At 34.7% G+C, this 25,600-nt stretch overlaps 4 protein-coding genes across 7 annotated transcripts; 2 read left to right on the forward strand and 2 right to left on the reverse strand.

Moving 5' to 3' along the window:
- The first annotated feature begins 441 nt into the window (after positions 1 to 441).
- On the forward strand, positions 442 to 1,583 carry LOC142223794 (alpha-ketoglutarate-dependent dioxygenase alkB homolog 4). The gene is made up of 2 exons (XM_075293647.1): positions 442 to 1,278; positions 1,336 to 1,583. Exons 1-2 carry the CDS (start codon positions 536 to 538, stop codon positions 1,517 to 1,519), a joined length of 927 nt encoding a protein of 308 aa, XP_075149762.1. The 5' UTR covers positions 442 to 535; the 3' UTR covers positions 1,520 to 1,583.
- LOC142223793 (uncharacterized) lies at positions 1,511 to 3,077 on the reverse strand. 2 transcript variants are annotated; one of them, XM_075293646.1, is made up of 3 exons: positions 2,855 to 3,077; positions 2,585 to 2,739; positions 1,511 to 2,524 (listed from the first exon to the last, which is right to left on the reverse strand). In XM_075293646.1, the coding sequence occupies exons 1-3, from the start codon at positions 2,862 to 2,864 to the stop codon at positions 1,592 to 1,594; spliced, it is 1,098 nt and encodes a 365-aa protein (XP_075149761.1). In that variant the 5' UTR covers positions 2,865 to 3,077; the 3' UTR covers positions 1,511 to 1,591. The 2 variants fall into 2 exon arrangements, with proteins under 2 accessions (XP_075149761.1, XP_075149760.1); XM_075293645.1 differs by lacking the exon at positions 2,855 to 3,077 and having other exon boundaries at positions 2,585 to 2,848.
- A 2,106-nt stretch (positions 3,078 to 5,183) lies between these two features.
- On the forward strand, positions 5,184 to 14,390 carry Rrp1 (Recombination repair protein 1). The gene is made up of 5 exons (XM_075293648.1): positions 5,184 to 6,145; positions 6,203 to 6,625; positions 6,681 to 6,854; positions 12,779 to 12,961; positions 13,022 to 14,390. The coding sequence occupies exons 1-5, from the start codon at positions 5,377 to 5,379 to the stop codon at positions 13,906 to 13,908; spliced, it is 2,436 nt and encodes an 811-aa protein (XP_075149763.1). The 5' UTR covers positions 5,184 to 5,376; the 3' UTR covers positions 13,909 to 14,390.
- Positions 14,391 to 17,391: 3,001 nt separating this feature from the next.
- On the reverse strand, positions 17,392 to 19,408 carry LOC142223797 (uncharacterized). 3 transcript variants are annotated; one of them, XM_075293651.1, is made up of 2 exons: positions 19,220 to 19,408; positions 17,392 to 19,156 (listed from the first exon to the last, which is right to left on the reverse strand). In XM_075293651.1, exon 2 carries the CDS (start codon positions 18,283 to 18,285, stop codon positions 17,698 to 17,700), a length of 588 nt encoding a protein of 195 aa, XP_075149766.1. In that variant the 5' UTR covers positions 18,286 to 19,156; positions 19,220 to 19,408; the 3' UTR covers positions 17,392 to 17,697. The 3 variants fall into 3 exon arrangements, with proteins under 3 accessions (XP_075149766.1, XP_075149765.1, XP_075149764.1); XM_075293650.1 differs by having other exon boundaries at positions 17,392 to 18,922; positions 18,999 to 19,408; XM_075293649.1 differs by having other exon boundaries at positions 17,392 to 18,922; positions 18,979 to 19,408.
- Between the last annotated feature and the right edge of the window lie 6,192 nt (positions 19,409 to 25,600).

Below are 25,600 nucleotides of genomic sequence, written 5' to 3' on the forward strand. Positions count from 1 at the left end.
CTTTGATGGTCAATATTTCATGATTTTTAAATATTTAATAAAGAAGTTCAATAAAAAATGTAATATCTTGTTTTTTGTTTTGTTGAGTTATTTGAAGATAAAAGAATGTTCACGTGGCCACGCAACAACAATGTGTGTGTAAATATAACCATAGCGATAGGCGGTAGGCGAAACATTTTCGCCGCAACGGCAAATACAATAAGCTTGACGGCGAATAATTCCCTTTTTCACGTTTCCTAGCGTTTTTGTTGTCAATACAGCATGCTTTGACAATATTAAACAATGAAGTTGAATAAAAACATACAATGGCTTGTTATTTGTTGAGTTATTTCAGGAAAAAATAATCTACACGTGTCCAGGCAACAGAAATTCCTAGTGGTGAGTTAAAAAAAATTGATAAGCGATGGCAACACTATACTAGTTTTCGCCAAGGTATTGACATCACTGAATTGAAGTTGCTGCAGCATGCGTGCAAAACAGCTGTTTTGTGTGTTTGTTCTCAAGTCAAGAAATTATCCCGTGCATATATTTGAATATGAATACTGTAAGACCTTGTGGATGCAAAGGAGTGCGAACATGCTTACAATGTGAAGAAGATTTTCGCATTGAGAAAACTAATCCGAAAACTGAATTTGAGAAACTTGATCCTTGGTCTTGGTGTGTCAAATGTAAGAAGTTTTACCGTGGATGGAATCCCACGGAAATTCAAGACGAACACCCTGAACATAGACAAGCGATTGGACTACAATTGCCGGGCATTGTTGTAGAAGAGCTTTTTATCTCGCCGGAGGAGGGCAGCAGAACTATGTGTGATTTGGATTCCCTTGCATGGTGCATATCTCAAAGTGGACGTAGAAAACAAAATTTTGGTCCGAAAACCAATTTTAAGAAGCGGAAAATACAAAATGGCCTTTTTAAAGGATTCCCTCAAACTACACAGTACTTGCAGCAAAAACTGGGAGAAAATGAAATTCTTAAAAATTTCCAAACTATAGAACAATGTTCGTTGGAATATGATCCAACAAAAGGTGCTTCAATTGATCCACATATTGACGATTGTTGGATATGGGGTGAACGTGTGGTTACTGTAAATTGCTTAGGGGACACAGTATTCACTTTGACGTTATATAAAGAAACTTTAGACAAAGATTTGAAAGATATTAGCAAATATAATCTAAACTTAGTTCCCAGCTATGAAGATAGACTTTTGGCGCCCCTACTCGGCAAAGAGAAACTGGAAATGTATAAAGACAAAGTCTTAAGAATACCAATGCCAAAGTAAGTACTCCTAGAAAGCGTACTACATTGAAATGGGGTAACATATTTTTCTTGTAGCTTGTCCTTGATAATTTTGTATGGTCCTGCCCGTTACCAATTTGAGCATGCTGTATTACGAGAAGATATTGTGGAGAGAAGAGTATGTATTGCATACAGAGAATTTACTCCAATGTATCTAGAAGGGGGAACTTCTTATGACAAGGGTTTGATAGTAATAGAAAATGCAAAACAATTTTGGTAATAATAAATATATATGATATTAAAATAATGTTATTATAAATATAATGTCTCTATAAACATAATAACGATTTTGCTAACCAGTATCAACGTCAGTGGTGAAATAAATACTGCTATCGAACTCGGAATAATCAATATTGAATTGATGTGCTGGGGTCGCATCATCACTTTGTCCTACTTGAACTGTTTCGATGATGTCGAGAAGTGTTACTTTGGGCGGCAATTTAATTTGATGTATACGTTTAATATGATGTCTCAAATTAGTAGTGGAACTAAGTACTTTTTGGCAAATTACACATCGATGTTCCGAATGAGATTCTCTTATATGACGATATAAATCCGTGGCCAACTTAAAAGCCTGTGTGCAGAAGTTGCATACATGTGTTTTTAGAACATGCGTTTTTAGAAAGTCTGATTTTGTAAAAGCTTGAGGGCAATATTGGCACATATATATTGCTTCATCTGAGGATGCAAGGCGTTCATCAGTATTAACAATTGAAGGTGTTTTGAATGATCCTAGTTCGTTCATATCTTTTATTTCCACAGCTTTACAGTCTACTGTAAGGAGTTTAGGAAATGGATATATGTCTTCGCCATCACGTTCATTAGGTGGCTTAATAAAACTTGCAGCAGGTTCCAGGGCGGTGGTTATGAGCTGTGTTACAACCAAAGATGAATTTTCATCAAAGGACTTTCGTACATTGGCATTTCTTTCCTTTTCTGTAGTATTTGTAACTTCATCTTCTAGTAAGTCTTTGGTAAACGAGTGAACCTCTTCATCTAAAGGAGTTTCTTCCATTTCTTTCTGGTCGGTCGTTTCTAGCTCATTTTCTGATTCCTCTATTAAATGTTCTTCCACATATGATGTTTCGAGGTATTGATCATAGAGATTCTTCAAACTACTATTGGCAGTTTTTATTTTTCTGTAAAAATTGAAGCAATCCTTCAGAGTATTCAAACAGTGGCAACATAATGCAGGGAATACATCGGACAATTCCAAAGTAGCAATCTAGAAAAAGATGTTTGTAACTCATAATAGAAAGTTGATTAGCTTTAGGCTTGTACCTACCGAATTGTTAAATATATCAAACATATCCAAAACACTTGTAAAATTAGTATTCTCCCCTGTGGACTCGTCCAATAATGTCTCCAGATAGTTGTCTTTCATCTTCACCCTATGACTCCATATATTAATATCGCCCTTTTGCAAGCAAATGCGACATGCTTGTTGCAACGATTCCAAATTAAAAAATTCTATACTCTCCATTGTAATATTTTATTTCTTTACAACAATGTTTGTTGTATATATTCAAAACAATTATTATTACTTTTTACTTACAGTGTGGCATACTATCAATATGCCTTAAAAACGCATAAAAGACTTTTGGTAATTAGGGCTGTTTTCTTTTAGTACAAGTATATGAATGAGGCAGAGAATGAAACAGACCAATTTTTGTCGGCTGCGACTGACACTAAATTTTTGCCTCCGGCGGCGTTGGCTTGACGGCTAAGCTGGTATAAATTTATCCATTCGGCCGCGGACAATTATCCATTATAAAATCAATTTGAGTGTGTAAATATAACCATAGCGATAGGCGGTAGGCGAACACTTATTTACGTGTATTTCTTATGGGAAGCCCAAAATCCGCGACGGAATGCCGTGACGGCTAGCGGCGTGCGCTAAATTAAAACTTATTCTAACTCCTTGGCGAAAACTGGTATAGTGTTGCCATCGCTTATCAATTTTTTTAACTCACCACTAGGAATTGCTGTTGCCTGGACACGTGTAGATTATTTTTTCTTGAAATAACTCAACAAATAACAAGCCATTGTATGTTTTTATTCAACTTCATTGTTTAATATTGTCAAAGCGTGCTGTATTGACAACAAAAACGCTAGGAAATGTGAAAAAGGGAATTATTCGCCGTCAAGCTTATTGTATTTGCCGTTGCGGCAAAAATGTTTCGCCTACCGCCTATCGCTATGGTTATATTTACACACTGAAGTTATGCGCTTTACAGACTATTAGTTATTCCGGACGGAATGTCGGTGTTTGTTAATAATCCTACAGTGTGTCGAATCAATACGACTTGTCGGCGAAGACTAAATAATCGGCAAATGTGTTATCGATCCCATAAACATGCAGCAGTATCGATTATTCCTTCGGAGTTAACTTATAGTGTGTCCAATATGTGGGATATGTTCGACACGAGCATAACTGATAATTTGTAATACGGTGTTCTCACCAAGCCGAATGAAGCCGATTTAAGTCGCCAATCGGAAAATTTGTTAATAATTGTCGTACTTTTGCCAAAAGTCAAATTCAACCCTAAGCAGTCACGGACTAAAAGAAAATCCAGTGCATCTCCAAAAAAAATGTAACACTGCCATCAGCTGTTTAAAAACAATTTTTAATGCGCTTTACAGACTATCAGTTATTCCGGACGGAATGTCGGTGTTTGTAAAGTATCTTATAGTGTGTCGGATCGATACGACTTGTCGGCGATGACTAAATAATCGGTAAATGTGTTATCGATCCCGTAAACATGCAGCAGTATCGATTATGCCTTCGGACCTAACTTATAGTGTGCACAATATATGGGATATATTCGACACGAGCACTGTCGTCCGGAATAACTGATAATCTGTAAAGCGCATAATTTATGAAATGCCCAAATAGTAATAAATATTTACTGCTGCGATTATTTATGACTCTGTACTACTTTGAATTTAATATTAGGGCTGTTTTCTTTTAGCACTGGATATGCTAAGCCGTTAAGGACTAAAAGAAAACAGAGTACTCGTTTATCCAGGACATCTCCAAAAATATGCAACACTGTCATCAGCTGTTTAAAAACCATCACTGAAAATAAGTGAAATCTTGCATTTTTAATGTATTAAATGCTCCAATTAGTAATAAATATTTACTGCTGCGATTATTTATGACACTGTATCACTTTGAATTTCATGTTTTTCGATAAAATAGTCACAATAAATTGTTATTGTGAATCGAAGAAGCGTCTCTTTATCCAAATACAATCTGGCAACATCGGCGCGACTTGCACTGATGAGATGTTCTGGATAGAACGCCAGTGCAACAATGTTCTGGATAGCTCATACAAATGTTGCACCCAGTGCTAAAAGAAAACAGCCCTATTATTCGATAAATTAGTCACAATAAATTGCTATTGTGATCCTTAAAAGCGTCACTTTATCAACATGCAATCTGGCAACACCGACGCGACGTGCACTGATGAGATGTTCTGGATAGAACATCACAGCAACGATGTTCTGGATAGCCCTTACAAATGTTGCATCCAGTGCTAAAAGAAAACAGCCCTAATTTAAATTTTTAATTTGCTTCAAAATGTTTGAGAAATTATGCATTTCAATATGAGGATTACAGTTGAGAAATTATTGTTAATGTTTTGAATTTTTCGTAATGTTTTGAAATTTTCTTTCTGTTTTTTGTTGAGAACAATTTCTTAACAATTTCTCAAATTTAATATTACCCTAATTCTTTGAAAAAATGTTTGAATTGTAGTATTTTTCAAACTTTGTGTTTATTTGGCAATATCATATGACAATGTTGCCAGTATGATGCTTTCACAATTTTATTTCGCAACTGCAAATATTGGCAATGCTGTTGTGCCGAGCGAGGGTTGATTCATATGAAAATCGGCGCCAAAGGAGAATCAAAAATTTTTGTGTACACTGTCGAATACTGTCGGTTGTTGAACGTCGTTGTGGCGTCCTTTGCATTTTTATTTTAGTTTGTGGCTTAAACTAATAAAAGATATTCTATTTGCATACATTCCAAACCTTATCCCAAATATAACAATTCAATAGATACCAATAAATATGCCCAGAGCTAAAGCAAAAGCTAAGAAGGACGAGACTCCGAAAGAAGTGAAAGTTGTGAATACTAGTACTAGTGAGGAGTTATTTGATGCTTTACTAAAACAGGACGCTGAAAAAGCCAATGGTACAGAAAAGAATAATGAAAAATTGCATAGTGATGCGGAAGAACCAAATGTAGCCCAAGAAGAGTCAAGCAAGATTCCAGTAAAACCGGCAAATGGAAACAAAGGCGGTGGTCGCGGAAAAAAGATAGAGAAGCCGGCGGAGAATAACGAGCAAGATGGGGAGAAAGAGCCGGTTAAAAAAACCGCGTCCAAGGGCAAAGGTAGGAAAGCGACGGCGGCAGATGTTGAGGTTACAGCCAAAGAGACCGAAAACATCGAAACCAATGGTGGCGAGGTGGACAATGAATCCGAAGTGAAGCAAGAAACTGTTGTCAAAAGTAGTGGAAGAACCGGTGGCAGTAGGGGAAAGAAGGGCGCAAAGGCTGTTGCGGAGATCCCTGTAGAACAAAACGGTGGCCAAGAAAATGATATGGAAAATGGAATATCTGAGGAAACAGAAAATCAAGAAGTCATAGAAACAAAACCTAAAGGCAGGGGAGGCAAAAAGACAGCAAAAACAGTTAAAGAGCCCATTCAAACCGAATCTCCAAAGGAGAATTCTGTGGCTGATAAAAAGGTGGAAGATGTCAAAACATCAGCAAAGACTGGTGGTCGAAAGAAAAAAGTTGACGAGACAAAGGAAACTGTTTCCACATCCCAAAAAGGTAGGTTAATAAATCGAAGTAGTTTTTATTAATTAAATTCAAAAATATCTCATTTAGATACAGAGAATGGCATCAATGGTGAAGAGGATCTGAATATAGAACCAAATCCACCAAAGAAAAGGGGGCGAGCGGCCACAAAGAAACCTGCTGCCAAAATAGAAAATGACCAAGAAGAGCCTCCTAAAGCCGAAACCGAATTGCCCGAAAAGAAACCATCGAAGAGAGGAGCAAAAGCATCAGCTAAAGTAAACAATGATATGCCTAAGACTGAAGAAATTCCTAAAGAAGAACCAGAAATACCAGCTAAGAAAGCCACAAAGAGAGCTGCAGCAAAAGAAGCAGTCAAAGAAAAAGCTGATGTAGAAAAGGTCCCAGCAAAAAAGGCGAGAGGTGGAGCTAAAGTAAATAACAAGATAGAGGAGAATACGGAAGATCATTCAAACGAAAAGTCCGAGCCTATTGAAGAACCCCCAACAAAAAGTAAATTCTATAATTAGTATGTGATCATAAGTTTGAAAATTATATATATTTTTAGAACGATCCCGTAAAGAGCCCAGTGTTGAGAAGGAATTGAAACCTCAAGAGGAAAAGCCTAAAAAGGGTAGGGGAGGAAAAAGGAAAGCAGAAAAGGCTGATACAAATGAAGACGTTGAAGTCAAACAGGAAAAGAAAGAAGACGAGGTTGTTGCTCAAGAAACTTCAGTGCCAGGTATGATATTGTCACAATATCTTTTTTTTTGTGGAATGAGAACGTCTTCAAGTTATGGCCAATATTTGATACAACTGGGAAGCCAAATGTATGCAATTCAATAATTAATGCTTCGATGTTTTTTGGACAAGTTGAAAATAGCAAAACTTTAATTCGACCAAGTTCGTGGTATTAGCATAATGAGAATGATCCTGAACAAATCGCAAGGACGAAGAAGATCATATGAAATGGCATGTGACATTTTAAGAACATGCTGATGAACTGCACTCATGCGGTGTACGGCGGCAGATAGCAAAAAGGGTGACTGCAGATATTGCTAAAAGCAATATATGTATATTTTTGTACTTCAGGATCTATTGAACAAAAAAAAAAATGGAAAATGTTTACATTTTAAAATGTTACCTACATCAATTTTTTGGCGTATTTCTACTTTTTATTGGAGCGCAAATCAAAAATACAGGATTTTCCGCATTGACAATTTATTCCGACAACATTTTAACAGACTGATAAATCAAAGTATTTTTCATCGTTAGCCACCTTTTTCTCATCATTCGGGTAACATACGGATACCGAGACGAAAAACCATACGTCCACAAATGGATCGATTTTTTTTCTCATAAGAATTCAAATGCAGATAAGTCAGGTCATGCATCATCCATCGACTGCAAGAAGTGGTAATCAGAAGGAGAAATTTCTGAGCTATACGGCGGGTGGGGGTAGTACATCCCATTTTTGTCCGAGCTTTATCGTATTGGAAAATTATCTTGTTGGGCCTATGGTAGATGGTATAAAAAAGCTACATGAGTTGGTTGGAAAAATTTTATTGTTAAATTGCGACAAAACGTTTATCAAAACAAGCACTAACTGTTCCAAAAAATCTTTTGAAGTATATGAAGACATAAAAAGGGAACCAGATATACTATAGGGTAAATTTTTTGTATGACCCTCCATTTATTAGGCATGAAAAGTAGGTAAGGGTCAATGACCCACAAATGTGCAAAATATTTATAGATTATGGTCACGGTTGCCAAACGAGTTACAAATAATCTTCCAAATTTTGAACAATTCTCATTTTGAAAATTTTAATCGAAGTTTGCACTCTGGGGCCAAATCACCGCAGTCGAAATCGAAATCGAATCGTACTTCGTCATCGTAATGTAGTTTACGCGGATCACCGCAGTCGTTATCGAATTGTTCTACTCGAAGTTGAACACGATAGGTAGCATGCCATCGAAAAAGAAGTATGTAGTGATTTTGAGAGGAAAAAAGGTAAACAAAAAGAAACAAAAAGTTGGTGAAAATGTAAGTATCATTCCATTTTGGCAAAATACATTTAAGAAAATATATTATTAGTTGCATTTAGGAAAAGTAGCCGCTTCAAAAAAAACTTATTTTTTCGAACATATTTAAAAGCTTTTTTGACAGACGAAAACGTCTTTTAAATCTATGGATGTCAAAAACACATTTAGTTAAAAGCATTCACTTCAAAATAGAATCACTCTACTTCAGGCAATGCTAAAGGACTGCTTTTATCACGAATATTTTTCCTTATTAATGCCACTTTGAACCCTAAAACGAGGAAAACAAAAAAACACTTGGATTCATAATATACTTTTACACATATATTTCAACACACAAAAACAATATAAATTTCTCAGAAATAACATAATTTGATCATAAAAACTTATTTGGAAATTCTCTTTCGCTTCCAATTTCTTATTACCCTAGTTTACAGCAATGTAAAAAAAAACAGTAGTAGACAAAATAAATTACGATCGAATGCGGTGATCCAAAAATTTACTACGATCGAAATGTTTCTCTCTACGAAACTGAACTCGATGACGAATGCGGTGATTTGATTTGGGGAAATTCTTTTCTTTCCAAAAAATATTTTATTAGATATATATCATTCAAAATTTTTGCCTTATTAATTAAAGACAATAAGATTGTAGACAGCTTTTTTATATCATTTGACCGATATTTGAAGAAAATCAGTAAATATTGTGATAAGTGAGGGCAACTCTAATAAAAATTTCATAATACAAGGCAAACTTGCTAGCCAAAAAGAATCCATCTGAACTTATGACGATTTCGTTTGGAAAAAAGGACACTGTCGTATCCCTCACAATATAATGAATTTACAATAACTTTGAAATTGCATTATCATTTGGGTGAAAGTACAAAGAGGGAAAAAGTAGTGTAACACCAAGGCAACATATTTTTTACAAATGCCCTTAGTTATTCTAAGCGAGTATTTAAAAAAAATTGCATTATAAATACTAACGGATAATCTATTTCATTCTAATTTCTCTGTACTAAAAATCGTTAAAAATATATGTATGTTCTAGTAGATTAATTAGAGTTGAACAGAACAAGTATTTACGACCGTAAATTCGGCCGGATCGAATCTTAAAAACCATGAATAATATTTTGAAAAACCTTTCGTCGTAACAGGATTCTTCAAATGGTACGCTTCCCAAAGTTAAAGTTACCCCTATTACTGGAATACTACTCTAGCTTCGGCAAATTTGGATAATCAGTGCGCCTTCTATCCACAGTTGCCACCCGAGCCTTAAATAATCTACCAACCGATTTTAACTTCTACCCACTTGGGAAAGTTACTTTTTTTTGGTGGTGCCACTGTGGTGCAATGGTTAGCATGCCCGCCTTGCATACACAAGGTGGTGGGTTCGATTCCTGCTTCGACCGAACCCAAAAAAGTTTTTCAGCGGTGGATTATCTCACCTCAGTAATGCTGGTGACATTTCTGAGGGTTTCACAGCTTCGGACTCGGCTATAAAAAAAGGAGGTCCCTTGTCATTGAGCTTAACATGGAATCGGGCAGCACTCAGTGATAAGAGAGAAGTTCACCAATGTGGTATAACAATGGACTGAATAGTCTAAGTGAGCCTGATACATTGGGCTGCCACATAACCTAACCTTACCTATCCTAGAGGGTCCTTACCAAAAACTTGGAGCGATATAAAGCAAATTGAACTCAGCTAATTACGGACCTGGAGCTATAAAAAGCAATTAAAACTAATTACGGACTTAGGTATATAGCAAACTATGGACCGATACTTTATACATCTCTTTGTGGAAATAAAGGGTGATTCTTTTGAGGTTAGGATTTTAATGCATTAGTATTTGACAGATCACGTGGGATTTCAGACATGGTGTCAAAGAGAAAGATGCTCAGTATGCTTTGACATTTCATCATGAATAGACTTACTAACGAGCAACGCTTGCAAATCATTGAATTTTATTACCAAAATCAGTGGCAGAAAATCCGCTTTTTTATCGACAAATTTTGTTCAGCGATGAGGCTCATTTCTGGTTGAATGGCTACGTAAATAAGCAAAATTGCCGCATTTGGAGTGAAGAGCAACCAGAAGCCGTTCAAGAACTGCCCATGCATCCCGAAAAATGCACTGTTTGGTGTGGTTTGTACGCTGGTGGAATCATTGGACCGTATTTTTTCAAAGATGCTGTTGGACGCAACGTTACGGTGAATGGCGATCGCTATCGTTCGATGCTAACAAACTTTTTGTTGCCAAAAATGGAAGAACTGAACTTGGTTGACATGTGGTTTCAACAAGATGGCGCTACATGCCACACAGCTCGCGATTCTATGGCCATTTTGAGGGAAAACTTCGGAGAACAATTCATCTCAAGAAATGGACCGGTAAGTTGGCCACCAAGATCATGCGATTTGACGCCTTTAGACTATTTTTTGTGGGGCTACGTCAAGTCTAAAGTCTACAGAAATAAGCCAGCAACTATTCCAGCTTTGGAAGACAACATTTCCGAAGAAATTCGGGCTATTCCGGCCGAAATGCTCGAAAAAGTTGCCCAAAATTGGACTTTCCGAATGGACCACCTAAGACGCAGTCGCGGTCAACATTTAAATGAAATTATCTTCAAAAAGTAAATGTCATGGACCAATCTAACGTTTCAAATAAAGAACCGATGAGATTTTGCAAATTTTATGCGTTTTTTTTTAAAAAAAAGTTATCAAGCTCTTAACAAATCACCCTTTACCTCTAAGATGCTCAATTTCATGCAAATCGGATAAAAATTACGGTATCTGGAAACCCAGAAAGTCAAATCGGGAGACCGATATATATGGGGGTCTTTACCAGAATATGGACCGATGCACGACATATTCGGCCCACCTATTTAATGAGCGAAAATACCTCTAAATTTTCAATTTCAAGCAAATCGGGTAAAAATTTCAAGCAAATCGGGTAAAAATAAAATCGGGAAATATGTAGGTCTATATGGGGGCTATACCAGAACATAGACCGATACACACCATATTCGGCAAACCTATTAAAGAAGCGAAAATACCTCAAGATTTGCAGTTTCATGCAAATCTGGTAAAAATTGCGATGTCGATAAGCTCCAGAAGTAAAATCAGGAAATAGGTCTATATGGGGCCTATACCAGAGCATGGATCGATACACACCATATTCGGCACACCTATTTGTGGACCTAAAATACCTCTAGATTTCCACTTTCATGCAAATCGTATAAAAATCGTGGTATCTGGAAACCCAAGAAATCAAGTCGGGAGATCGGTGTATATGGGGGCTATACCAAAACATGGATGGATACACACCATATCCTATTTAAGGTGTGAAAATACCTCTAAATTTTCAATTTTAAGCATATCGGAAAAAATTACGTTGTCTATAAGTCATGAAGTCAAATCCCGAGATTGTTTTAAATGGGGGCTATATCAAAACCTAACCTGTTTGCAGACGATAGTGGCATTATTAAATGCTGTTATGTGATTACAACAGACAGACAGATGGACATGATTATATCGTCCAAGAATTTCTCCCTGATCAAATATATATATATATGTATACGTGTACAGCCGGAAATTGGAATGACAAACTTATACTCAAAAAATCACCATTCTATGGTGGTGGGTATAAAAACCGAATGCCCCAACAAGACGACGGTGTGGGCCTAACAAGCAACGAAACCATTGCTCTTTTATAATGTTCTCGAAGAGTTGATCAAAATTGTCCACCAAGATCTTGGTTTTTAACACCTTGCAACTTCTTCCTTTGGGTCTATGTCATAGGTGAGGTCTACGCAGCAGCCCCGTGCCCATATAAAATCTGAAAGATATAGAATTCGTAAGGTTATCGAGGACATAAAAAAGCCACTTTGGAATTTTGTAATGCAAAATTTTGTTAAAGGGAGATGGTCCTACAAGCGTGGTCGCAATGACCATTTTGGATAATATGGCTTTTGAATACCAAAATTACACGTCTTATTGGAATGCCAGGCGAATTAATAGAATTCGTTGAGTATGAGGAAAAGTAAACTAAATTAATTCTTGTTATTATATGGAATAATTGTATAACCTCAGATAGAAATTCACCTGAAGTGGTATCGTAAAGAACTGAAATGGACCTAAAATACTACCCGGCTGTCACACTATTCCGAATCTAACCACAGGCCCCCGTTTTTTTTTTGCAAAATCACCATTCCGCTTGGTATATTCTCAATGTATAACAAACGTTCATTCATGTAGAAGATGCCTAATGTTCCTAGACTAGTGTAATCAGCTGTTTTAGCTTCCATTACTATTTTAGTGGATATGTTGAACTGAACATATTTAGTGATTGTGAATCCAGCTAAACTATTGCAATATGAAAGGTTGTACATTTGGAAAAAGGCACACTACTGTTTTATATCTTTTTACTACATGGACTCATAATATTTGTTTTTGTTTGTCTTTTAATCTTCGTGGCTCGTAAGTTAACATTGAGATGTTTGTATTTCCAAGATCAAATCATGACTATTAATGGATTCGCCGAAAGTTTGGGTTTTATATTGCTATACTTGATGCAAATTTTCTTTTCTAACTTCCTCAAAACATCGCCTTGTCATTTCTTTTTTTGTAGACACGAATAATGAGGAAAAGCCCACATCTAGTCGAGGTGGTCGAAAACGTGCCGCACCGTCAACAAAGAAAACTAAAAAGGCTAATGCGGATGAAAAGGTTGACGATGAAAAAGTAACTAACGCAGTTGCCGGAATTGAAGATAATGATGATGATGAAAATGACGAAGCAGATGGCTCGAAACGTAAGTTGGATATGACGTGCGGCACGCAACTGAAAAATCTCTTATTTTCCTGTTTTACAGCTTCTAAAGCAAAAAAGAAGAAGGAACCGGCTCGCATGAATTCCACAAGCACAATTTATAATAAAGCTGACTTTGAATTGCCTCCCCTTGCCGATGGCCAGACCTCTGATGAGCCTAGATTTAATTTAAAAATATCCAGCTGGAATGTAGCTGGCTTAAGAAGTTGGGTCAAGAAAGATGGTTTGAAATTTCTTGAATATGAAGAACCCGATATATTTTGTCTGCAAGAAACCAAATGTGTCACAGATCAATTGCCCGATGAAGTTCAACGTATTCCCGGTTATCATCCATATTGGCTGTGTATGCCTGGTGGTTATGCAGGTGTGGCAATATATTCGAAAATTATGCCAATTAATGTGGAATATGGTATTGGCAACAAGGAATTCGATGATGTTGGTCGAATTATCACTGCCGAATATGAAAAATTCTTTTTGGTTAATGTTTATGTACCGAATTCGGGTAGGAAACTTGTTAATCTAGAGTCCCGAATGAAATGGGAGAAACTATTCCAAGAGTTTGTACAGAAACTAAATGAACGCAAACCCCTGGTTATTTGTGGCGATATGAATGTATCGCATCAGGAAATCGATTTGTCAAATCCCAAAACTAATACCAAAAACGCTGGTTTCACCAAGGAAGAACGAGATAAAATGACCGAACTATTAGGTCTTGGCTATGTGGACACATTCCGGCATTTATATCCCGATCGCAAGGGAGCCTATACTTTTTGGACATATATGGGCAATGCCCGATCACGAAATGTTGGCTGGCGTTTGGACTATTTCCTTGTTTCGGAACGTTTCATTAAACGAGTGGTCGATAATTGTATACGCAGTCAGTGTATGGGCAGTGATCATTGCCCCATTACGCTGTTCTTGAAATTGTAATTTTCTACAAAATAAAGAAAACCCATAAAAATATAAATAAGAATATAAATGCATATAATTAGGATTTTTTAAATTTTAAAAAATCTATATAATTTTTTGCAAAAAAAAATCGTTTTTTTTAACTCCATATAACTCTAAATTCTAAACAAAGTTATGTCACATATTAACTTGTCTTTTTAGATACCCTCTCCGCTCTGTTTTAGTAACCAATTTGTTTATTTTTTTCATGTCTAAGTGTTTTTAACTGCGTTTTTGTTTATTTCTCTTGATAAGATATCTATCTATACCAAAACTTTGGTTTCGTTCCTTTTTTGTTTACGTTCATTTGAATACTCATTGATTACTATTATTATTACTATTATTATAATTTTTAATAATTCCAAAAGTAAAATCTATTCGTTTACAATTTGTCGACATTTCATGTTTTCTATAAATTATCAACATAATAAAAACATAAACAATAAAGTAGAATCAATGTCAAATTTGATTTGTTTATTATTGAATGGAATGAATGGGAGCAAACGGGACGTAAAAGGTCTAAATAAGAATATATTTTATAATTTGTATAGTATATGTATATCTTGGCATCTATTCTTGATAATAGAAGCGGTTTTATGGAATATATGGGTCAATTTATAGACAATTTTGTCAAAATTTTATTTCTATAGAGAATTTTGTCAAAATTTTATTTCTATAGAAAATTTTGTCAAAATTTTATTTCTATAGAGTTTTGTCAAAATTTTATTTCTATAGAAAATTTTGTCGAAATTTTATTTCTATAGAAAATTTTGTGAAAATTTTATTTCTGTAGAAAATGTCAAAATTTTATTTCTATAGAAAATGTCAAAATTTTATTTCTATAGAAAATGTCAAAATTTTATTTCTATGGAAAATGTTGTCAAAATTTTATTTCTTCAGAAATTTTTTTAAAAATTTTATTTCTATTGAAAATTTTGTCAAAATTTTATTTCTATTGAAACTTTTGTCAACATTTTATTTCTATAGAAAATTTTGCCAAAATTTTATTTCAATAGAAAATTTTGCCAAAAATTTATTTCTATAGAAAATTTTGTCAAAATTTTATTTCTATAGAAAGTTTTGTTAAAATTTTATTTCTACAGAAAATTTTGTGAAAATTTTATTTCTATAGAAAATTTTGTGAAAATTTTATTTCTGTAGAAAATTTAGTCAACATTTTATTTCTATAGAAAATTTTTTCAAAATGTTATTTCCATAGAAAATTTTGTCAAAATATTATTTCTATAGAAAATTTTGTCAAAATTTTATTTCTATAGAAAGTTTTGTCAAATTTTTATTTCTATAGAAAATTTTATCAAAATTTTATTTTTATAGAAAATTTTGTCAAATTTTATTGCTATAGAAAATTTTTTAAAAATTTTATTTCTATAGAAAATTTTGTCAAAATTTAACTTTTATAGAAAATTTTGTCAAAATTTTATTTCTATAGAAAATTTTGTCAAAATTTAACTTTTATAGAAAATTTTGTCAAAATTTTAGTTTTATAAAAAATTTGTCAATATGTATTTTGTTTTTATAGAAAATTTTGTCAAAATGTTTAGAAAATTTTGGCAAAATGTTATTTCTTTAGAAAATTTTGTCAAAATGTTATTTCTTCTAAAAATTTTATTTCTACAGAAAATTTTGTCAACATTTTTCTATAGAAAATTTTCGTAAAATTCTATTTCTATAGCAATTTGTGAACATTTCATTTCTATCGGACATTTTGACAAAATTTTATTTCTATAGAAAATTTTGACAAAATTTTATTTCTATAGAAGGAGCCACCGTGGTGCAATGGTTAGCATGCCCGCCTTACATACACAAGGTCGTGGGTTCGATTCCTGCTTCGACCGAACACCAAAAAGTTTTTCAGCGGTGGATTATCCCACCTCAGTAATGCTGGTGACATTTCTGAGGGTTTCAAAGCATCCCTAAGTTGTTTTGACTGCAATGTGGAACGCCGTTCGGACTCGGCTATAAAAAGGAGGTCCCTTGTCATTGAGCTTAACATGGAATCGGGCAGCACTCAGTGATAAGAGAGAAGTTCACCAATGTGGTATCACAAGTTCACCAATGTGGTATCACTCGCCTATAAAAAGGAGGTCCCTTGTCATTTAGCTTAACATGGAATCGGGCAGCACTCAGTGATAAGAGAGAAGTTCACCAATGTGGTATCACAATGGACTGAATAGTTTAAGTGAGTCTGATACATCGGACTGCCACCTAACCTAACCATTTCTATAGAAAATTTTTGTCATAATTTTATTTCTAAAGAAAATTTTTGCAAAATTTTAAAAATTATTGTCAAAATTTTATTTCTATAGAAAATTTTATTTTTATAGACAATTTTGTCAATTTTTTTAATCGAAAATTTTGTCAACATTTTATTTTTATAGACAATTTTGTCAAAAAATTTTTTTTTGCAGAAATTTTTCCAAAATGTTATTTTTATCGAAAATTTTGTCAAAAGTTTATTTCTATAGAAAATTTTGTCAAAATTTTATTTCTATAGAAAATTTTCCCAAAATGTTATTTTCATCGAAAATATTGTCAAAAGTTTATTTCTATAGAAAATTTCGTCAAAATGTTATTTCTATATAAAATGTTCGCAAAATTTTTATTTCTATAGAAAATTTTCGCAAAATTTTATTTCTATAGAAAAATTTCGCAAAATTTTATTTCTATAGAAAATTTTATCAAAATTTTAAATTTTGTCCAAATTTTATTTCTATAGAAAATTTTGTTAATTTTTTTTATAGAAAATTTTCGCAAAATTTTATTTCTATTGAAAATTTTGCAAAATTTCTATAGAAAAATTTTCGCAAAATTTTATTTGTATTTATTTATTTATTTAATTCTATGGATATAAATCCTAACAGACTACCGCTTAATAATAAATTATTTCTAAAATATGCTTAAATTCAGTTTCACTGAGTGAGAAATCTAAATTATATATTTCAGATATTGAATTGAATTCTCGAAGACACCGCAATAATGGCTCATTCATAGCATAATTAGTCCTATGTAAAGGAATATAAAAAAATTTTCGCAAAATTTTATTTGTATAGAAAATTTTCGCAAAATTTTATTTCCATTGAAAAATTTCGCAAAATGTTATTTCTATAGAAAGCTTTTCGAAAAATTTTATTTCTATAGAAAATTTTTGCAAAATTTTATTTCTACAGCAAAATTTTATTTCTATAGAAAAGTTGTGATGTGCTCTTTATGTGGAGAGGAATATTGTGCAAAATCTACCAAAACATCTAGACTTCTACCAATCTATCAAACAGTAAAATATCTTTTAAAAATGTACCAACTGTGGCAACCGTAGTAGTCATTGATAAGAGAAACGTGTTGATATTCCGATTGATGTTGCCTATCTTGTAATTAATAACTTGGATTTTAAACCGAAATATTTTTAAATACTAATAGTAAAAATTATCAAGAAATAAAACAACAATATTATAATTTTACGTCAATAAATTCCATTTAATAAATAATAGTCATCATCATTTATAAAAATATATATGTACAATTATATGTATATATATATGTACAATTTTAAAAATAGCTTAATCTAAAGATATACAACTTTTTATATTATTTTTAATAATCCAGTTTAAACAATTAAAAATTAATAATAATAAAATTTAAATACACAATCATATATCACTGGTGGTAGAAAAAAATAAAACGTTTCAAATTAAAACATTTGAAATTATCACAATTGTATTTCCATTCCATTTGCATTTCAATGGATAATGCCGCCTAGTTTCCCATTATGTTGTGCTGGGGATAAAAATTCGTTTGCCTTTTTAGAATCTCTCCCATACAAAGGGCTGCCTGTTGTTTCTGTAGAACCATAGCAAAAGTCTGGGGACTAAAGTTATATTGTCGTAAACTATAGGTGGGTGGTGTTGGCAAAGGCAAAAATGTGGGAGCAAAAGGCAAAGCAGCAGCAGGTGATGATAGTGAGGTTACCAAAGGTTGTTGATATACTGGTGGACTATGGGCAAACCTCTTATAGTCTGTATTATAATCCAAATTATTTGAATGTTCATCTTGGATATCTTGATATTTGCGTTTCCGCGTTGTTGATGGTTCTTCCAAAGCATAGGGTCTGAAGATATCATTTGATGATTTTTTATTGGCATTATCCATGTGTTGTGTATTTCTAGTGTCCATTAAGATTTTTGATGTTTCCGAATGTTGTGTGATAATTTCCATATTTTGAATCTCTACTGGTGATGGTGACCGTGTTCCAAACTTTTTATGAGCGTACTGTTTACCTTGGAATTTTTTATGTGTATAATTTGTTCGATTTTGGGGAAAATCCAATATTTGTGCAGGAGCCATATTTGAAATTATTTTTTGTTGTTTTTATTGGAACTTTTTCTTTAGTGTCGTAGTCCTCTCAATTGTTCAACACAAATGTTCTTTACTCATTGATGTCTGATGTGAATCTGTTGCATTTTCCCAGATCATCTCAGATTTTATATCACTAAACACACACTCACTCTTTTTCGTTCATTTAGTCAAGTGACCTGCTTATAATGGATGCCCAATTTCGATTCAGGTAAATGTGTATACTGGCCAACAATGATGCTGACAAGCATCATATGTATGACCTGTACCATCAATAAATTATCATTAACCGTAACATTTATGACACGGTCATACAGGTTATACCTCGAGTTCCCATAACAATATGAAGACGATGCTGCTGTTGTCCAGTGATAAACACAACCCAGGTCAATTGATTCTGAAAATGAGCGAGACCTTTTTCATAGTTGGAATTTTTCTCTTGTCTGTCTGTCTTCCAAATAGGTACGCGGATCGATTGTAATTGGGTTTGAATACAGTCATAAATATTTGGGATTTTCTTTCAATGCAAGATGCGTTGTCATGTTCAACCATCCATACCTGTAGCATACAACACTTATGTCAGGGCGAAAGGTTTCGATGCTCTATAGTGGTTATATGGGTAGGCCAACTGGAAGTGTATTGCATATTAAATGGAGAACTCATAAGACTTCTCATAAGACTCACAACAAATGTTCTCCCTCTACCTGAGTGCTGTCGAATGAGTGAAGGGTGGTGCTAGCTAGAGGTGTTAGTTACATGTGTACCTTTTTTCGTAGTTGAGTGTTACAATGAAAACCAATTAATATTTCATTTAGCTGCATATGCTATCTAGCTATCCCTGTCTTAATCCATTATGGATAATCTGGTACGAGTAAGGATAGATCAATTAAGCTCTGGATTCCATTGAAAGACAATTTTGATGTACCAAAGGTGACAACCTGTATATCTACGGTGTTGTGTATACTTTTGAATGATGACAGCCAAATCAATAAACTTTGTGAAAGGATCAAATCTTAAATGCAATTAAATAGTATAGTGACAAAATTGTTTATCTAATTTGTTTTGAAATTGACATTTCGATTATATGCAAATCAAAGCCAGGCTTGGGCACAGAGTTGCCAAATCTTAAAAACGTATTAACGCAAACTCATATATTCGAACGTCTTTTAGCTTTGTGCTCGAGATTAGAGGTGTGCACGTGAGTAATAGTTTACTCACGCACACTCACGACGGAAAAATCTTACTCACGCACACTCACACACGATATTGTTTGGTAGGACTCATGCACACTCACGAAAAGAAATTTTGTACTCACGTACGAAAATGTCGTGACTCACGAAAAATACCGTGACTCACGAATAGTTTTATGAGTAATTTACTTTAGCGACGTGTGTGAAATCATGAGCATTATTCAAATAGAGAGCGTTATTACACTCTTAACATCCCAGGTATCACTAAAATTGTAGATGAGTTTAACTCTTAAGCGTTTTATGTTGGTGAGTAGGATTATTTTCGTGAGCGTAATTCTTTACTCACGAACACTCACGAAGATATTAGTTTCGTGACTCACGCTCACGCACGAAATTTTGGTATATTAATCACGCACACTCACGCCGTTGCCATGAGCGTGATTCTCGCCTCATGCGTGAGTCACGAAAATCTTCGTGAGTCACGAAAATCTTCGTGAGTCACGACAATTTCGTGTCACGTGCACAACCCTACTCGAGATACAAAAAGCCAACAAATAAATAAAGATAAAAAATATTTCATTAATTTTGAAGATTTTTTCAGAAGATACCCAATTTCAACTCGAAGCATTTAACTGTAAGGATATTTTGACAGTGTATTTAATTTTTAGACAAAAATATGAAAATAATTAAAGGAGGAAGGCAAAATCGTCTTTAGGAGTTGAATCTGCGAACGAGCCACAGCAACATATGGCTAATAGACCATATCCAAACCACAGCTGTCATAGTTGGTAGAATTCTACCACAAATGGTAGATTTTTTTACTGTTCAGGCCGGTATGCACCTCTAGCGAAATTTCCGGTAGCAAAAATTTATTTAAGTCTACAACAAAAAACAGGGCTGTGTACACAAATTTTAAACCAGCTAATCGCTTCTAAAAATTGTTAATATATGTTCCAAATATTCCTCAAATAAATTGTTTATTATTTACTGACCTTTTAAAACTTTTACGCACACAATGATTGTAATAAATTAAATGTTTGCTGCCAAAATATGCTTTTGACAACCCTGTTATTTTCATTAGAGGTGCGTACCAGCTTACGAAATTGAACGCTACCGAAAATTTCGTTAGCATAAATAGCAATGCATTTCTTATGGGGATGAAATTTTTCGCTAGAGGTGCATACCGGCCTTTCGATAGAATTCTTGATGTTTTGGTAGTTTTTCAAATTATTCTGCTCCCACTAAGAGTTACTTCACAAATTTAGCAATAAAATTTTGTCTAAAGTTTCTATAGAAATAAAATTTTGCAAACATTTTCTATACACCCAGAAAACAAATTCGTTGCCTCAACCGAATTATTTGCCAACCGAAAGCAGGTGGTTCCATCAACTATAAATGATATCTGTCAGCACAACTAACATTTGGCAATTGTAACTACATGGTAGTATGTTGGATCAACTTTGCATTGGTTGTCGTAATTTCATATTAATTGTTTTGTTTGTTGGTGCAACCGCCCTCGATTTTCTTTACTATTATCCTAACCAAATTCCAAAATCAAATGAAAGGGCAGATTATGATGAGATTTTATTAATTTATTACAAGATTTACAATCATAATAAACTACGAATATAAATACAAAAGGTGCTAACAACAAAGGCTTTTGATCTACACATATGTGAGATCAACTTACATTAAAATTTACAATTTTTTTATAGGTAATGTTTGTATACCAATGACAGATGGTTATTAGGTTGCAATTATGTGGTCAAACTACAGAACCTAATTCAATATATACTTGCCAGAAATTTCTTCCTAAAGCCTCTAGATATAGATACAGATCGACTTAGACTCTTCCTGTATTTTTAATACAATAAAAAAAGCTCGCTTGCCGTAAAAAGTATTTGTGTTTGTTGGTGTATGAAGTAGAGGTGTGCACGTGACACGAAATTGTCGTGACTCACGAAATTTTTCGTGACTCACGCGTGATTCGTGAGTCACGCTGACGGCTACGGCGTGAGTGTGCGTGATTAACCAATCAAATGTCGTGCGTGAACGTGAGTCACGAAAATAATATCGTCGTGAGTAACGAATTTCGGAAAAAACCGCTCACGAAAATAATCCCGCTTACGAAATGGCTACGAGTTGAATTCATTTATAATTTTAGTGACATCCTAGGTGTTAACGTGTTTTATAACGCTCTCGATTTTAATATACTCATGTTTTTTGTCAGGTTCTATAGGTAAATTACTCATAAAATTATTCGTGAGTTACGAGGTTTTTCGTGAGTCACAACATTTTTCGTGAGTCACGATATTTTTCGTGAGTCACGACATTTAAAAGATTTTCGTGCGTGAGTGTGCGTGAGTACAAATTTTCTTTTCGTGAACGTGCGTGAGCGTGAGTCCTACCAAAAAATATCGTGCGTGAGTGTGCGTGAATAAGATTTCTCCTTCGTGAGTGTGCGTGAGCAAAATATTACTCACGTGCACACCTCTAGTATGAAGCCTGCAATTTTTATGGAAACTTTTGTAATATTCCTTTTTTATAAATCGGTGCGATACTTACCTGAAGGCAACTTATTTTCTTCTTTATTCAATGTATGCGGACTATTATCAAGTAAATGTTGTTCCCCGTTTTCATTAGCGTAGCTAGACAATTTTCTATAGAAACAAAATTGTGACAAAATTTTCTATAGAAATAAAATTTTGCCAGTCTTGATTGGGCTATCGCCGAGCAAACATCGTTTTTGCGTCAACACGGTTAAAGCAAATCAAAGGCACTAACACAGTTTATTTTATTCTCTCACGTTTTTCCTTCGCTTTTCTTTCATTCGTTTTCATTATACCCTGCACCATAGGATGGGACTATATTAACTTTGTCATTCCGTTTGTAACACATCGAAATATTGCTCTAAGACCCCATAAAGTATATATATTCTTTGTCGAAACGAAACAAGCTATCGACATGAAACTTGGCACAAGCAGTTGATGTAGGTCGGATGGTATAGCAAATGGGCCATATCCGACCATTTTTACGTATAGCCCCCATATAAACGGGCCCCAGATTTGGCTTGCGGAGCCTTTTAAGAGAAGCATAGTTCATCCGATCTGGCTGAAAATTGCTACATAGGTATATGGTCTCTAACAGCCATGCAAAAATTGGTCCACATCGGTCTATAATTATATATAGTCCCCAAATAAACCGATCCCCAGATTTGGCTTGAGGAGCCTCAAAGAGAAGCAAGTTTCATCCGATCCGGTTAAAACTTAGTACGTGGTGTTAGTATATGGTCTCTAACAACCATGCCACAATTGGGCCATATCGGTCTATAATTATATATAGTCCCCAAATAAACCGATCCCCATATTCGACCTCTGGAGCCTCTTGGAGGAGCAAATTTCATCCGATCCGGTTGAAATTTGGTACGTGGTGTTAGTATATGGTCTCTAACTACCATGCCACAATTGGTCCATATCGGTCCATAATTATATATAGCCGTTATATAAACCGATCCCCATATCTGACCTCCGGAGCCTCTTGGAGGAGCAAAATTCGTCCGATCCGGTTAAAACTTTGTACGTGCTGTTAGTATATGGTCTCCAACAACCATGCTATCATAAAAACGATCCCCATATTTGACCTCCGGAGCCTCTTGAAATTTGGTACATTTCGCTAGTGTATGGCCGATAACAATCATGCCAAAATTGGTCCGTATCGATCTATATTATATATAGCCCCCAAATAAACCGATCCTCAATCACGATTGCCACTGGAGCCAAAAATAATCTACCAAAATTTTATTGCCATAGAAAATTTTGTCAAAATTTTATATTTGTATAGAAAATTTTGCCAAAATTTTATTGCCATAGAAAATTTTGCCATAATTTTATTTCTATAGAAAATTTTGTCAACATTTTATTTCTGTAGAAAATTTTGTCAAAATGTTATTTCTATAGAAAATTTATGAAGCATTTCATATTTGGAGAGGAATATTTTGCAAAATCTAATTAGTAAACAAATCTGCCATTTTTGGTAGACTCGTGTTCATAATTGCATATAGCCCCCATATAAAGCGACCCCCATATTTCAATTCTGGCTCTATAAGTAGCCCACAAAAGTTCATATCGATTCGTAATTATTTCTTCCGTATTTGTACCGGTCAGGCACTGAATATCAGTGTTGCTAGGTTAGGGTTTCCCCCCCAAATTTAGGGGGTTTTTCACGTTTAGGGGGATTTATAGGGGTAACATTTATTTGGGGGTAAAAAATATCTTAGACTATATAAAGTGGAAAAATTCTGGCAAGAATTTGGAGAAAAAAGATGCAGGAAGTCAACCCAAGTTCCTGAATATAAGCAAGTATGCATTAGCATTATATCATGAATATCCTTTTCAATTGCTTCAGTTGAAAGGGCATTTTTAATACTTGGCACAGTTAAAAACAAATTAAGAAGTCGTATTTTAACTTAGCTGCTGAAAACATTTTTAGAGTTAAATTTTGATTCAATTAAGGGTCTCATAATTAAATGCCCAACGTTTTTGAAACACAAATCTGTAAATAAGATAAAAATTAACAATCGATGCACAATCCGTGAAGCCTGGATAAGTTTTAACTCCAAACCATCAGCTCACCTAATAACTTCTTATACTCCAAAAGTCACGTACGCTCAAGTAGCCAGCAAATGCGACTCCACCAATAATCAAACTACGAAATTACACCCTGTAGAAATCACTCCACCACCAAATTCACTTTCTTCACCACCTCAGCATATAACAGGTTGGCCGATAAGTCCCCGGTCTGACACATAGATGGCGTCGCTAGTATTAAATGCATATTATTTTTATATAGTACCAACCTTCAAATGATTTGTGTCAAAATTTGACGACGGTAAGTCAATTAGTTTGTGAGATAGAGCGCCTTTTGTGAAGCAACTTTTGTTATTGTGAAAAAATGGAAAAAAAGGAATTTCGTGTTTTGATAAAATACTGTTTTCAGAAGGGAGCAAATACGGTGGAAGCAAAAACTTGGCTTGATAATGAGTTTCCGGACTCTGCCCCAGGGAAATCAACAATAAATGATTGGTATGCAAAATTCAAGCATGGTGAAATGAGCACGGAGGACGGTGAACGCAGTGGACGCCCAAAAGAGGTGGCTACCGACGAAAACATCAAAAAAATCCACAAAATGATTTTGAATGACCGTAAAATTAAGTTGATCGAGATAGAAGAGGCCTTAAAGATATCAAAGGAACGTGTTGGTCATATCATGCATCAATATTTGGATATGCGGAAGCTCTGTGCAAAATGGGTGCCGCGCGAGCTCACATTTGACCAAAAACAACAACGTGTTGATGATTCTGAGCGGTGTTTGCAGCTGTTATCTCGTAATACACCCGAGTTTTTCCGTCGATGTGTGACAATGGATGAAACATGGCTCCATCACTACACTCCTGAGTCCAATCGACAGTCGGCTGAGTGGACAGCGACCGGTGAACCGTCTCCGAAGCGTGGAAAGACTCAAAAGTCCGCTGGCAAAGTAATGGCCTCTGGTTTTTGGGATGCGCATGGAATAATTTTTATCGATTATCTTGAGAAGGGAAAAACCATCAACAGTGACTATTATATGGCGTTATTGGAGCGTTTGAAGGTCGAAATCGCGGCAAAACGGCCCCATATGACGAAGAAAAAAGTGTTGTTCCACCGAGACAACGCACCGTGCCACAAGTCATTGAGAACGATGGCAAAAATTCATGAATTTTGCTTCGAATTGCTTCCCCACCCACTGTATTCGCCAGATCTGGCCCCCAGCGACTTTTTCTTGTTCTCAGGATGCTCGCAGGAAAAAAAATTGGCTACAATGAAGAGGTGACCGCCGAAACTGAGGCCTATTTTGAGGCAAAACCGAAGGAGTACTACCAAAATGGTATCAAAAAATTGGAAGGTCGTTATAATCGTTGTATCGCTCTTGAAGGGAACTATGTTGAATAATAAAAACGAATTTTGACAAAAAATGTGTTTTTCTTTGTTAGACCGGGGACTTATCAGCCAACCTGGATTGGTTCAAACAAAATATTAATATTGTTTGCATTGTTCAAACATATTATGTTTCACCTTAGG

Source organism: Haematobia irritans, chromosome 2 (assembly GCF_050003625.1).
Source record: "Haematobia irritans isolate KBUSLIRL chromosome 2, ASM5000362v1, whole genome shotgun sequence".
Taxonomy (NCBI): Eukaryota; Metazoa; Arthropoda; class Insecta; order Diptera; family Muscidae; genus Haematobia; species Haematobia irritans.